Genomic DNA, 15,800 nt, shown 5'->3' with positions numbered 1-15,800 from the left:
GTCATTATTCACTTGTCTAAAGATTGCCTCAGCCAGTGATTCCCCCATCCCACATGTTGCTCATTAGTGTACTCCTTGTGGAATTAGGAGGCCTTACCATACAGTGTGTGTGTTCCATCAATGGTTGGTCTCTATGTTCCGTTTACATTTGTTTAGTGTCTGGACCTAGTGCTGCCTGTAGTGATTTGTTAACAGCAGCCACAGGAATGCAGTATGTATGCTAAGTCTGACTCCCTCACTTTGACCACACTTCCCTTTGGAGCGAAGTACCCCTCATAGATGCAAGGCCTTCAGATGGGCCGGTCTTTGTGATGCAGGGATCGATGCTAAGGTAGAGCTCTGGCCGTTTGGGCAATGGAGCTCAGATGCACATCACAGTGTACTGTAACCATCCACAGGAAACCCTTTTGAAAGCCTCAGGGCTGCTACGCCTGAATAATGATATGCCATATGCCTTCATTCACCAAGCTATAATTTATTCTTATTCATAATTAACAGTAATGTATCCCGTCCAGGCCTATTAAAATACCAAAACCTTCACAGAGGAAAGCACAAGAATGTGCAGGACAAAATCAGAATATCCCAACCCCTTCCATGGGATATTGGGAATGATGAATGTTACACTACTGCTGTCCATCTGCTTTTGTTTAATTATCATTTTTGTATTGTCTTGTCTCTGGAGACTCGATTTGGCAGGAATGGCTTGATGGATTATGTATGAAATCCAGGCAACATGTCCAAGTATTACTGCCTTGTAATTTGCTGCACACAGAGGCCAATATAGATGCCTTGTGTTATTAATTATACCATATATTTTCATGAGTAATGTGATTAATTAGGCTGTATATATTATGACTCCGCCAGACCTGTTCTGTTAGTGTGTTTGTTCTTGGATGGAACTGATTGACTAGAGTGAGAATCAAAATCTGCCACATAGCTTCAGTCACATTTGTTTTCTTCTAGACTGTTTGAGGAATAAAATAATATTCCATAAAATTCATTTTTATGCAAGGCAAATGTAAAACATTGGGGTGTGTTGAGGGACCTAATCTGAATAGCAGTTCATAGCCGGGAGTACCTCCGTCCAGGGAACAGGCAATCTGAACTGACAGATGTTTTAAAACTCCTTCCACCTTTGTTACTGATTGTGATCCTAAGAGCATCCCAGTGCCAGAGGGCAAGGGCTGGACTGGTATTGTATAGTGAGTTTCAGCTGCCCTGACCAGTTCAGCGTGCTCCACTTGCTATGGTTACAATCTGTTTCTAAAAGGTACCATGTAATATGTGTTGGAAACTAATAAATCCCTGATCATTAATATTCTTGTGAAACATATGCATGGAATTTTCATCACGAGTTATGGATATAACTGGATATAACTGGAATGATAGCTAAAATGTGTTTAAACCAGGCAAGTCAAGGGATATTGGTAAACAAGGAATGTGTATATGCTTCTCTGTCCAGCTTGGTCATCAGGTTGAGACCATGAAATTCTATTTACATATGAGGTAAACAAAGCTAGAAAACTAACAAATGGGGCAGGAGACAGCATGGTGTCCTAGCAGGAGAGAAACTTGGGCTGGGTGTTACTTTTCAAAGAATACATTTCAAAGATTTGCCAGTCTATAAAGACTGGGGGTCTGACCCTTAAGTGATAAGCAATTGAATCAACTGATACTATACAATATTAGTGTATTACAAAAGTTTATCAAGTGAAGTGCTTAATGAATGCCTATGACACACTGGTGATTAATATCATTGTGATTGTGTATGTATTAACACTTCATAAGAAATTATGGATACTTATTATTAGGCTTTACAGTTTGTGACCAAACAAAGCGAGAAACAGGCTTTCCGCCAGACAGGAGGGAAGGCAGCTATTGATCTGTCTCCAGAAACTAAGCAAGGTGTGACCACAAACAATGGAAGCCCTTTTTACATAGAAATCAAGAAGGAGATGGGAAACCCAGAGAAAGAGAACAGCATGAGGTCATCCTGCCTTTTGAAATGAGGTCATTGAAGTTTGGAAGAGATAAGCAAGTTCAAGGGCTGAAGCCATCGTTGGCATCCATCATTAGACAGACATAAGGGGCCAGAGCTCTTGCCAGCTGAGAAAGCTGGGTCCTTCAGCCAAGGAGGGGTGGAAGTCTCTGGAACTGAATCTATGTGAGAAATCTGTTTAGCAATGATCTTTCACCTGGGCAGGCAAGGGAAGCTAGCAGCTTGTACTTCTATGGAAGTCCTGACTGAGGGAAAGTTACCCATGGCTGGAAAAAAGAAGATTTGTGAGAGAAACCATCTTGAACAAAGCCTGTAACTTGCTAGATTAAGTTTTAGACTTTTAGATGTGTGTTTTCATTTTTATTTGCTTGTAACCTTTCTAACTTTATTCCTTTTACTTGGCATCTCTTCACCTATGTCCTACTGTTAATCAATTTGTTTTATTTTTTTACTGTAACCCAGCTCAGTGCTGTGTTTGCAGGGAGGGGTGTATTTACCCCAGTTAATAAGCTGTGAGTGCCATTAAAGAGACAAAAGCATAACACAACCTTATTTCTCAGAATTGTCCAGGAGAGGGCTGGACCGCCAAGACACATGATTTTTGGGAAAATTCAGGACTGGGAGTGTGTTGAGATCATCTAATGGGATCGCAGGGAGCCTGGGCCTGCCCACTCCACCAGGCTCTGACCCAGCACCCTAGAGGGACAGCAGCATTGACCCCTGGGCAGGGTTGTGGACCCTCTGTGTTACCCTCCTGGGGTCACTTCCTATCACTGCTCTCTCCACTTCCAGTCCCAGATAAGGAGAAAGACAGAAAATAAAAGGGAAACCAAATAGTCAGCCCCAGCTGGACTCAGCATGCAGTCCTTGGGGTGTCAGGGAGGGTCTCTTTTGAGATGGGATGCTCCCTTTTTAACCCTGTCTCCAGCTGGAGCATGCTCTGCAGGATTGGAGGGGCAGGGCTAACTGGGTTTAGTATAGTCTCTTAACCCCTTCTCTTCCAGTGTGGGGTTTGGTGGCTGGAACCATGGCTAGCGGAAGCCAGAGTGCGGTGTGGGCCTGTAGACTGGCTGCTGGGATCAGAGCTGCTGAACCAGGGCTGTCTTCCACATGGGGTGTTTCCTACACGCGTATAGACTGGCTGTGACCATTGCAAGCTGGGAGCTATAGCAGCAAAGCATTGCAAGGTCCTCAGGGTTACAGGGCAGGTGGTGACACAACCCCTCACTGGTCTGGATTGCAACCCCAGAGGACCGTGACACTGATGTCATCTTAGGTTTTGTTTAAGATTTTAAGGTATGATGTGAGATCACATTAGCTAGCTCCAGCTAATATCTTCTAGTCAAGGCACAAGCACACGCTAACATGGTAAAAAGTAAAGCCTGTCAGGAAGGACACGGCTTGTAACGCGATCATTTTCGCAATATGCTGAAGAGCGTGTGTTAGACCAAGCTAGCTAATGTGCTCTATCCTCAGACCACAAACCTTCCCTCTACACAAACGCCGACAGATAATAAAACCTGAGCCACATGGAGCCCCACCTGAAGCCAGTGGGACTACAGAGTTCCACCCTCACAGATCCAATTGCAGGATCTAGATCACACCGTTTACCGTTTGTACCCTTTATTTCTTTAGAATTGCACTCAGCTTGGGCAGTGACGTTGGACTGGTCAGTTTTGCTTGCTGCGTCTCATACATAATTCAGTACTTTTGTGTTTTGGTTTCCAGCGCTGCAGGGATGAATGTAATTTAAAAGAAAACTTTAACCCTCACCCTGCTTTCACGGAGTTTATTCAAAAATATTGAAGGAGCCTTTTCTGTTTGTATCGGGTTTGTAAATCACATTTTTTCCCTTTTGCAAAGTCAAAATTTCGGGTCTAAATGTAGTTGACAGTGTGGTGCCTTGGAGACTTGCTTACACCCCCCAGCATACTGCAGCTCCCAGAGGGGTTTGCACTTCACAAAGAAGTTTGATAAGGTGTTGTCAATTTGCATGCTTGGAAGAGAGGATGGAGCACTCACAGTTCAGCTGCTCAGTGGGAACAATCACATGTGGACAGATTTCAACAAAGGGTCTTTCAGGTTAAACAGCAGTTTGCTTGGCTTCTTATCCTCTGTGTTAGCTTTGAGTCTGTGGGCTAGAATCTCCCTCTCAGTTCTTGCAGGACTCTGTGGTGCAATCATGACATCATACGGAAATGAGTGTGTTGTCCCAAACAGTGCTCTGACTTCCCCATAGGACCCAGAAGCTGGGCTCAGGCAGGAGGAAAGCCCTCATTAAACCTAAATCTCTGTAGTAGTCAGAAAATAGTTATGTGCCCCCCCCCAAAAAAAGGTGAAAAAATCACTGGCTAGTCCCTGCTTTCATCTAATGTGTTTGGCAGTTCTTCCTGTTGTGAAAGACCCTCCTCAAGGTCTTCTGGGCCTGGTTTTCCATTGAGCTGCACCTTGTGCAGTCCTTTACACTGGTACAAAACTTGTCCAAACTTGCCACCAACCAACAGCAACAGACAACACATTGCACTCACTGCCCAGATGCAGAACGATGGAGAACCAGGGCCTGTGTTTTCTGCATCAAGATCTTTGTGCTCAGGATACTAAATCACCACAGCGCTGAGGACTGTTGTCTTTTGTTCCCATAAAGGTCAAAGAAGAGTCATCCTCCTTTAAGTGCCAAGAAGAGGCCTTCTACCTTCTGGTGCAAGAAGACATTGAACAGTAAGGCTGCTGCGCGGCTTTTCATTCCTGAGCAGGCCCCAGCATGGACCCTGGTTACCCCTTGGTCACTTTCCTTTTCATTATGAATTAGATCACGTGAGCTTTTCTTGTGAACTTTGTGTAACTTAGCTCTGTGTTGCTACCGCTGCTGATGACGGACGTGTCCTTTTATTGGATAATGTCCCTTCCGCTGATACCCACAGACCTTCCTGGGAGGTTTCATGAGCCGTAACTGCTCTTTGCCCATCTGGCTTTTCTTCTCATTGTAGCTGCTGGAACTGGGGGTGGGGAGAGTCCCTTCTTCATTTGAATCTCACTCGACACTGTAAGCATGATTAAGACTCCTGAAGGACCAGGGCTCATCCCTGGCTAAATTAAAGCCCCACTGACATCCCTGCCTGTTCATTGACACAATCCTTAGATCACCATGCCCACGTAGTAATGAGGGTGGCACTAGTCCCTGAATGCCTTTCTTTGATCTCACTAGTCTCATTCAAATGGGACTGCTTCCGTGCTTTGATGGATTGAGGCTCGAGAACTTGCACTTTGCAGGATTGAGCCCATAGCCACAAAGCAAAACGAAAGCTGCCTCTGGACAGCATGTTTCAGAGTAGCAGCCGTGTTAGTCTGTATTCACAAAAAGAAAAGGAGTACTTGTGGCACCTTAGAGACTAACAAATTTATTTTGGACAGCATGTGTCTGTATCTGCATTCAGGCCCACTGGGTTCACTGGTTGAAGCATTTTAATCTGTTGCAGGCTGCTTAGGCTTTTCTCCTCACCCAAGCCCTGGTCTTTGCCAGCTGCTGCAGGCTGGCTCTGAGCAGTGGTTCTTTTCCAGGTCAGATTTGCTTACCCAGTTTCAGACGTTACCAGTCTAAGTCGATGTAATTAAATGTTTCTGTGAGTGAGAACCACTTGGAGGATGTCTGGCGGTGACTCAGGGTTCCCACCTTCACTGATATCCTAATTGCTTGGTTGTTTCTTACAGTAAGCCCATGAAACATTTTAAATTAAATCTGTGCCCAGCACAAAAGCGCAGATTGAGATATTGATAGTTTTTGTGTTTGTGCAGGAATTGCAACGTGCTGCGCCCCTGGCTTCCAGTGATTGCAGCGTCCTGAACTAGTGGGCAGGTGCAGTGTAATCCCCCAGGGACAAGACGTGTTGTTCACCTACCTCTCCCTGAAATGAACAATCAATAAGAATAGTCATACTGGGTCAGACCAATGGTCAACCCAACACAATATCCTGTCTTCCGACAGTGGCTAGTGCCAGGTGCCCCAGAGGAAATTAACAGAACAGGGCAATTATTGTTAAGTTTCAGAGTAGCAGCTGTGTTAGTCTGTATTCGCAAAAAGAAAAGGAGTACTTGTGGCACCTTAGAGACTAACAAATTTATTTGAGCATAAGCTTTCGTGAGCTACATCCGATGAAGTGAGCTGTAGCTCACAAAATCTTATGCTCAAATAAATTTGTTAGTCTCTAAGGTGCCACAAGTACTCCTTTTCTTTTTGGCAATTATTGTATGATCCATCCCCAGTCATCCACTCCCACCTTCTGGCAATCAGAGGTTTAGGGACACCCAGAGCTTAGGGTTACGTCCCTGACCATCTTGGCTAATAGCCATTGATGGAACTTATCTAGTGCTTTTTTCAACCCAGTTATATTTTTGGCCTTCACAACATCCCTTGGCAATGAGTTCCCCTGGTTGACTGCGTTGTATGAAGAAGTACTTCATTATGTTTATTTTAAACCTGCTGCCTTTTAATTTCATATGGTGGCCCCTGGTTCTTGTCATGTGAAGGGGTAAATGACATGTTCCTAGTCGCTTTCTCCACACCAGTCATGATCTTATAGACCTCTGTCATATTCCCCCTTAATCATCTCTTTTCCAGGCTGAACTGTCCGTGTCTTTTTAATCTCTCTTCATGTGGAATCTGCCCCATACCCTTAATCATTTTTACTGCCCTTCTCTGTCCTTTTTCCATTTCTAATGTATCTTTTTTGAAATAACTGCACAGAGTATTCAAGATGTGGGTGTAGCATGGATTCATAAAGTGGCATTATGATATTTACTGTCTTATCATCTGTCCCTTTCCTAATAGTTTCTAACATTCTGTTCGCTTTTTTGACTGCTGCTGCACATTGAGCAGATGTTTTCAGAGAACTAACCATAGTGACTCCAAGATCTCCTTCTTGAGTGGTAACAGATCATTTAGACCCCATCATTTTGTATGTGTAGTTGGGATTATGTTTTCCAATGTGCATAACTTTGCATTGATCAACATTGAATTTCTTCTTCCATTTTGTTGCCCAGTCATCCAGTTTAAAGTGAGATCCCTTTGTAACTTTTTGCAGTCTGTTTTGGATTAAACTATTTTGAGTAATTTTGTATTATCTGCAAACTTTGCCACTTCTGCACATTGAGCAGAGGTCTCCATTGAGCTGTCTACAGTAGTGCCCAGGTCCCTGTCCTGAGCTGATACGGTTAATCTAGACCCTTGTAAGGTGCATACGTAGTTTAAATTTTCCCCTCCAGTGTACATTACTTTGTGTTCATCAACCCTGGACTTCATTTGCCATCATGTTGCCTTTTCCCCTGACTTGTTTAGGTCTCTCTGAAGTTCCTCACCATCCTCTCTGGTCCTGACTAGCTAAATAACACTGCAATGAAAGACCTGCGACTGGCCCAGGTCAGCTGAGGCAGACTCGCGGGGCCCAGACTATGGGCCTATCAAATTGCAGTGTAAACATTTTGGGCCTGGGCTCTGAGGCCCCACAAGGCAAGAGGGTCCTAGATCCTAGGTTCCAGTCAGAGCCTGAACATCTACACATCAATTTTATAGCCCCATACCCTGAGCACGGAGAGCCTGAGCCAGCTGGCCCAGACCAGCCATGGCTGCACCGTGGGTTTTTTGTTGCAGAATAGAAATGTACATGTCGTATGCACGTGGCTCCCTCACTACTCACCTCCCTTCATAAATATATTCAATAACACAGGGACGTAGTATGGAATCCTATTTCCTCCTCTGTTAACCTTTTCCCATGATGCAAATTGACCATTTAATCGCATTCCTTGCTTTCTGCGTCTCAGCCAGTTTTTGACCCATGACAATACTTTGCATCTCACTGCTTGACTGCTTAGCTTATTTGAATCTAAAACCATTTGGTCAACTGGTTCTCCTTTATCCGCTGCTTTTCTGACACATTCAAAGAATTCTAAGAGATTAGTGAGACACGATTTTCCTTTGCAGAAATCCTGCTGGTTAGAGCCTGTCACGTTATGATCTTCCAGGTGTTTTGCTATTCTGTTTTTAATTATCATTTTAACCAGTTCACCAGGTACGGATGTAAGGTTCATTGCTCCTCAATTCTCCAGATCACCCTTAGAGCCTTTTTAAGATATACGTACAATATTAGCTACCCTCCAGTCCTCTGGAACAGTGGATGTTTTAAATGAGAGATTGCAGATTTTTGTTAGCCCCTCAACTACTTCAGCCCTATGCTCCTGCAGACCTCTTGGCTGGACCAGCTGGCTCGGTAGCTAATTGCTTTTTAAATTATCAGTTTGCCTCAAATCTCTTTTTCTGCCACCTCAGCCTCTGAGCGCACCTCAGCTTTGTTACCAGAAGGAGCAGGTGCGGTGTAGGAATCTCCCCAACGTTCTCTGCAGTGAAGACAGGTGCAAAGAAATCATCTAGAATCTCAGCACTGTCCTCGTCTTCCCAGATTGCTCCACTATAACTCCGGCTGATCCAGCGGATTCACCAATTCTTTCCCAGGTTTCCTGCTTCTGACTGAGTTAAAGACTTTCCTGTTTCTTTTTACACCATTAGCTATTTACTCTCCAAACTCTATTTTGGCCCTTCCATGTTGTAAGAGCAATCCTTTAGTCCCCTCAGGGAGACGAAATCAAGGGGCCTGTTCTCGTTTTCACCCCATGCTGCTGCCTGGCGAGCAGCTTGGCAGCCTCCCAGAGGGTTGCTCCTCCCCAATGCCCATCCTTCACTGGCATGAAGAAAATGTGTGGATGTGATAAGGGGAAGAGGACTGTATAAGGGTAGCAAAGAGGTGTGACACTCTATAAGCTCTGCTCAGGCCAGTTCCAGAATGGATAGCCGCATTAGGGAGAGGACAAGTGCCCATGGTGGGGGCAGCAGGGAAAGACAGTATCCTCTCTGAAAGGCCCAGTGATGCCTCCACTTCTCAGCCAGCTTGAGGAGTCTTGGGAACAGAATCACCAGAAAATTATGCTTGGAATATGCCTTCCCCTGCAAGTGGGGCTGGGTTCAAGGGCAGCGTCCTAGGCTGGTGCAGTGGGACAGAGGTTTGATTTAAGAAAATGAAGTCATCACACGCCTGGAGAAATCTATTGAACTTGGAAATAAAAGACTTCTGTGTAGCAGCCAAGCAGGGACACCTAGGAGAGCATCTTTTAAGACCTGAATGGTGCAGGAAAGAGAAGGAATCTTCAGTGTTGCCTGTGTTAAAAGGGAAACCTTTGGGCGGAAGTGAAGAAGGGATGAATGATTATTTCCAGAAGCTAGAGGGGAGATCCAAGGGAAAGATCCAGACTTGAGCTAAAGGGTCTGAATGGTGGACTGGGTAGATGTCCCAGCCTATGTTGCAGCATCGTTTAATATAAACGAGGATGCAGGAAGTAGAGCAATAAAGACAGAGTGGATCAGAAGCTGCTGTATGTCTGTGTGGGGCCTTGGTTTGATTTGGTGGGCATGCAGTTTGTTACATGGTGTGAGAAGTGGGATCTGTCCATGGCCACAACTGGCATCCAGCATGTTGATGGGCGTAGCCCGTGATGGCTTTCTGTTGTGAGTCTCTGATGAGGTTCTCTGTCTGACTAACTCTGTAGTCGTTGGTGCTGCTGTATATACTGGGGCAGAAGAGACGCACAGCTCGCGAGGCCTGCACAGTATCAACAGCGTGGACGGGGGCAGCTTGCCCGGGGTGTGGCAGTGCTGCAGAGACATAAAGGGCTAGAGGTGCTGCCAATGTCTTTTTGTCACCTGGCACCGGTGCTGAAAGGTTCTGTGGTGTATCCTTTAGGTAGGACTGTTCCCTGTCACCATGGCGCATTGTGAAGGGACTCAGGGACGGGGAGGGGCCCACCAGGCCCCATGTTCTAGCTACAGTCAACTGTTTAGGCCAAAACATGGCAAATAACACATTTGTCGGGCAGTGGAGCAGTGTCGGCCATAACTTGGGTGTGTTGACAGCAGTCTAAGAAACAGTCACCCTGGTTCATTACTGGCAAGTCCTCTCTTCAGGGCCTGCTGCCTATTTATTTATTTGTCCTAGAGCTGTTTGGAGTGAGATTCCTGCTCTTAACAGACTAACTGTAAACACGGGGCTCATTACTAATACAGCTCTGAGCTTTCAATTCCCGGGGCCGGCAGAGGACTGGAGCAGCCCTGTGGATTGGCCAAGCACTGGAGATGCAAGTCACATACAACAGCTACACCGGGGGAAAATGGGCAGCAGCTTGAAGCTGCCAGAGATCATCCTGACGAGGCCCAATCACTCGGAGCGCGTCACTAGTCCCTCCTCGGGAACGGTCTAGAAAGGAACCCGCAAGGCAGTTAGTTCAGCTCCTCTCCCGCTGGAAGGTGGACCCTTGGCGAGCTGCTGACTGCGAGATGTGTGACAGCCCCCTTGCCACAGCAGCTGCTTCTTTGGTGAGCCAGGCCCCTGTGGCTGATCGAATAACACCCGCACCCCAGGCCAGGGTAGCAGCACCCGGAGAACAGGCCAGCAGCTCAGCCCACTTCCAATGTGACCCGTTCACCAACAGTGACAACACAAAGTAGTGCTCACGTGAGAGGAGAGAAATTCCTTTCATTTTAACTAGCAAGGCGGCCTGGGATCTCTCTCCTTACCCCAAGTCCTGGCAGGCCGCTGTGACCCAAAGTCATCCCTGCCCTAGGCTGATACCATCACCATTGAAATCGGGGCTGAGCTGTGATGGTTTAAGCTGCAGCTGAATTTCTAGATAGGCTCCTGACCAGGCTGCAGACCCAACTTTCCTTAGCATGATCTGCCTGTACTGCATTGTCTCCAGCTCCTCCTAGTGCCTGGGCATAGCTGGGCAGACACCATGCATGCTATGGGTTAGGGCTTGCTTAATTTCCTGGGGGCAGGGAGACAAGCAGCATCTGTGCTCGTCATGAGCTCTGTTCAGTAATCCACTGCTGGACTCCCGCTGCTCTCCTGCTGGGCTTAGCACCAATGGCTGTGTGCTCATCTCCCTCACTGTGGCTGTGCTGAGATTCAGTCATGAGCTGGAGCAAAACTGCCTCTCTTCTCGGTTTAGCTCTTGGGGAGGAAAAAGACCCCAAACCAGCCCGCAGCTAAAAATGCCTTTTAGAAGCTGCAGTCACAGTCAAAATTAAATCAGAAAATGAACTATTACTCAAAGTGACTTGGAGTTGCTCAAGATTTATATGCTTTGGGCAGCTCGAACTCTATTTGCTGGGATGAAGGATACCTAGGGAAACCTCGGCTACTAGCGCACCGTGACTGTTTGCAATTTCACACCACTTTAAACTCACTCTCATTGAGATTGTGAAGATGAAAAATGTCTTTATTATAGGAAGTCACAGGTCCCTGATTGGTTGCTAAATGTGTTCTAATGTGTGGTGTGACTGCTAAGGGTTGGGAAGGAGCACGGGAAGGGGGAGCCAGGTTGGTAATTTGAGCTCACACAAGATTCCTGCAAGCCAGAGGAGCTCAAAACAAAGGAATTGTTTTCAGACTCCTGGCTGCTTTCCCCACACTGAGCTGGCCAGTGCCATTTATTGCAGGCTAGTGATGTGGCTTTGCACACTCTCCTTCCCTTCATTGCTAAGTCACCATGGGATGGGTTGTTTATTCTTGTTCTTTGGTACGTTCTCCATCTTCCACCCTTTGTTGTTCCCCAGGATTCATCCCTTTCTGTTAGTTTTGATTGTGTCTAGGGTTCAATATGTGTAGATTGCATACAAGGGATTCAGACCCTTTAGGGCTGAATCCCATCACAACTGCGCCGGGGGTTGTTACACTCTCTTGTTTCATTGTGAGTTACTCCTTTTTCCATTCCATAAATCTGTGGCTGCTGTTTTGTCAGGTCTCCTTTTATCCTCTCACGCTCTGATCGTGGTGCCCTTCTCCAGCTGCTGGCTCCGTCTCCCCGGAGCCCAAAGCGCTCAAGGGCTGTGAACGTGGGGCTTTTTTCCCCTCTAGTAATTATGTTGTAACAGTCCCTTCCCCGGAGTGACTGCCAACCCAGCAGGGATTGTCCTGCTGCGGGATGTGCGGGGGCAGAGTCTGTTGGAGTGGGGAGGAGGTGGTTGTTTTCTTGGTAAGTGCAGAGGACAGATTGGCCAGGAAAGCAGGTAGTAGCCCTGGGAGAAAGGAATCCTACAGGTCCCACTCCACATCCTTTTGACATTCTTTCACATTCTGAATCTGAATCCTTTCCACGTCATTAAACACCACTAAGGGCACAAACAAGGCTCTACCTACATATTGACCTTGTTAAGTTTCTGTAACTTTGTAATGCGGATAGGTGGTTGTCCTGTCACTCAGCCCCCAGTCTGGAGGGCCAGCCAGCTGCTTTTCGTCTGTTCCCTACCCTTGATCCTGTCTAGCTTGGGTGGCCCTAACAGGTGTTAAAGCTCCCACTGGTGTAGCTCTTGGGGTCATTGGAACACACAAGCTTTCTAACCATGTCAAGATGCTGTGTCCAGGGAAGGATTTGGAGCTTGGGGCATGGTATATGATCCAAGACTTGTTGAGATATATTGTTCCATCAGGGGTTTTGTGTGTTGTGTTGCTGGCCTTGTTTCTCCACTATTGTTGTTAATTCTACCAAGCCTTTCTTCCTAGCATCTGCTAGCATTACAGATATGACTTAATTAATCCTTCCAGTGCCACTTTGAGGTAGGTACCAATAAGAGATACGTGCATAGACAGATCTTCCCACCACAGACTTGTAACCAGTCCTTCCCTTAATAACAGTCTTAACAAAACACGCCATCATTTGTATTATGAATAATTTTGTTCTAGATTAGATAGTGAAAGCCACAAATACTCTCAAAGCATTTCAACAGAATGATTTCAGACTGTATCTCAGGATCACTTTACCCACCACTGAAATGCAGCCACCTCTGAGGTGAAACGCAACAAACTGTTCAATAGCTTCCAGCAACAGTTTAAGGAAGGGAGTAAAGAGGCACACTGCATCTGAATTTACGGAGGTTAGCCTGGGCACCTTTGCTATGGATTTTTAATGACCACAGACAGTCAAGAAAGTCATTCCTCCGTGTTATGTCTCCTCCAGAAGAGAATCCGCTTAAGATTTCATCAGAGTGGCTCTGCACAGGAGGGGGACATGCTCAGCCAGAAGGAAAATGGCTGGATTTAATACCTATTTTAGGACCCCTTGCCTCTGCCATCTTTATGTCTCATGTTTAAATGTCCATGTATACTGCCAGCCATCTCCTGCACCACGTGTGCAGCCTTGGGCAACTGCAGAGCACAAGCTGCTTGCCCTGAGCTAGTTGTAGCTGAGATTTGCGCCCTGTGGCTGGCCAAGCCCTGTGACCCATGCCTGGGGTCGGGTGCAGCTCGTTGGCCTTGCTGTGTAAGCCTGAGACAATAAAGCTGTGTATGTTTCTCTTTCAGCAGCAGGGCTTTGGAGTTGGAGAGACTTTTATCTCCCCCAGGAGAAGTGACCCTCATACCGCCACCTACCTGTAAGTGCTATTGCATAGCGGTGTCTTCTTCACAGAAGCATAGATCAGTGCACACTGTCTACTGGGCATCCCGTTAGGAGTGAGCAGGACATTTCAGATGTGTAGGTGTTAAGATATGTCATGTGTAGGCAGTGCCCATGGCCCATTCTGCTTAGGCCAGTAATAGCCACTCTGCAGTCTCCAGTCCCGAGAGTTTGGATGGGCGAGGGTTGGATGGGGTGGCCACTCTATTCTGTTCCCAGTTCCTTGGGCCATTTCACTGCCATATTATATGGCACACTCCCGTTCTGATTATTGAGATACTGAGAGCCATCCTTAGGACATTGGCCATGATACTGGAGTATGCCGTCTGCCACACCCCATAGCATTGCAGGCTTGGAGAGGCCATCTCTGTTCAGAAGCAGTGAGTTCCACCAAGGGGCAGCTGTTCTGCATTGAGCCTCCGGGAAGTTTCCTTCCCAGAATAAGCAGTAGCAAATTCAGTAGCCGTGACAAGTGACTCCTCCTTTGTGATTTTAGCTCCATCCTGCGCAGTTAAACATGGATGGGTCAGGAGGACAGAATTGGCTTGAATGCAATTCCCTCCTCCCCCATGCTATAGATCATGTGTTCAGGACCGTCTGTGCTAGTCAGTGTCTGATGGCTTGAGGAAACAAAGTCCTGCCCCTGTTCATGGCATGGGAGATAGGAAACCTGTTGCTATGACACTCAGCAAGGAGTTCGGAGAAGTGTGTGGGGTCAGATGCTTTAGTGATGTGTGGGGGGAATGCAGCCCTTAAACAAGCAGGAAAGTGTTTGGCTAGAAAAATTGGCCAGGCTTAGGGGTTCCATCGGTGCCCAGTTTTCTTACCTTGTGTTGTTAGGCTGGCCAAATGCACAGTGTTCCTGTGCTCTCCCTCTCTCTCAAAGTCTCTTTCAAAGGAAAGCCCATCCTCCAAGCTGCTTGTCTTAAGCAAGTGCTGTATAGCCAGCAGGCCGAGAGCTGGGATGGGAGAGGTGTTTGTGCTGCCTGATGCTCTTGTTTTTCCAGCAACCCTTCATGTGTATTCATTCTGTAATGATCAGTTATTCTGGCATTTGTATCTTTTTTCACTCTGGGAATCATGAACGAAACCAGGAGCAAAGTCAAGCACAGACCCTCCTCTCAGCTCATCCGGCAACACAGTTTACAGAAGACTCTGTTATTATCCCTGCATCCATACTCTCCAACCCTGTAATTAGATGCTTAGGCTGATGATTGCCCCATTGTCCGCTGGATGGGTTTAATCACTCTTTTCTCCTACAGTGGCAATTTTTTTTCCAATTAATTATTTCAGTCTGAACAGCAATAGCTGGTTGAGTTTAGAGAGAAATTAAAAAGGGTAGGAAAGGATAGTGAAGAGTGAGTTAACTGAGGAGAGGAAGAAACAGGGTGGCTGGATAGCCCAGGTTTGTTTTAGGGCACAGCAAAAAAAAACAACAACAACAAAACATGGCAAGAGTCTCAAGGGCCTGGTCAACTGACTCAGGCTTGTTACGCTGTCTGGAGTGGCCCATGACCAGGAGTACCAGCATCAGGGCAGACTGGCAAAAAGCAGGGCAGAGACCCCAAGTTGGTGGTATGGTCTATAATTAAATTTCACCCACCCAGTAACAAATGTGAACTCCTGAAGCAATATAATCGACTTACCATGGAGTCACAGACTGTCCCCTTGAGCACTCCGGTCTATCATGCCACTGAGGCAAGCTGGACTTCGTGATAGTTGGTTGCTATACACCGAAGATCATGGTTGCTCCCAGTCATAGAATCATAGGGTTGGAAGGGACCTCAGGAGGTCATCTAGTCCAGCCCCCTGCTCAAAGCAGGACCAATCCCCCATTTTTGCCCCAGATCCCTAAATGGCCCCCTCAAGGATGGAACTCACAACCCTGGGTTTAGCAGGCCAATGCTCAAACCACTGAGCTATCCCTCCCTTTATCCATAGAGGCTCAGTCCGAAGAGATGAGGTCAATTTGTACCTCAGATCTCACACCAAAGACAACACTTGTAGCCAGTCCTATAGTAAACTAACTAAGGATTTGTTAACTAAGAAAAGAAATAAGAACGTTATTACAAGATCAAACCAAGCAAACTTTTTCACAAATGAGTTACAGTCGGTAATTTTAAAAGGTGACAGAGTTGCAGTAATCTATCAGCTCTCAATGTTTTTTAGGGCTAACCCAGGGGATCTCTGCTTCTGGTTCCTAGCTCCAGCCCTGTAAGAGTCTGAACAGCAAAAGAGATGAAAAATGTGCTTGTCAGCTATTCTTATTTCCTTCTTCCAGAAGTCAAGCTGATAGAATGAGCCCTTT

General features: G+C 46.4%; 1 protein-coding gene across 11 annotated transcripts in view; it reads left to right on the top strand.

Annotated features, from left to right (window-relative positions):
- Window positions 1-15,800, top strand: part of TNRC6A (trinucleotide repeat containing adaptor 6A) — a 164,229-nt gene that overhangs the window by 37,686 nt on the left and 110,743 nt on the right. For all 11 annotated transcript variants that reach the window (XM_043494655.1, XM_043494654.1, XM_043494650.1 and 8 more), the window contains exon 2: window positions 4,644-4,717. In XM_043494655.1, the coding sequence (XP_043350590.1) occupies window positions 4,644-4,717 (74 nt within the window). The remainder of the gene's footprint in view (window positions 1-4,643; window positions 4,718-15,800) is intronic.

Source organism: Dermochelys coriacea, chromosome 10, assembly GCF_009764565.3.
Source record: "Dermochelys coriacea isolate rDerCor1 chromosome 10, rDerCor1.pri.v4, whole genome shotgun sequence".
NCBI lineage: Eukaryota > Metazoa > Chordata > Testudines > Dermochelyidae > Dermochelys > Dermochelys coriacea.
This window is presented reverse-complemented; position numbering and strand designations above follow the sequence as displayed.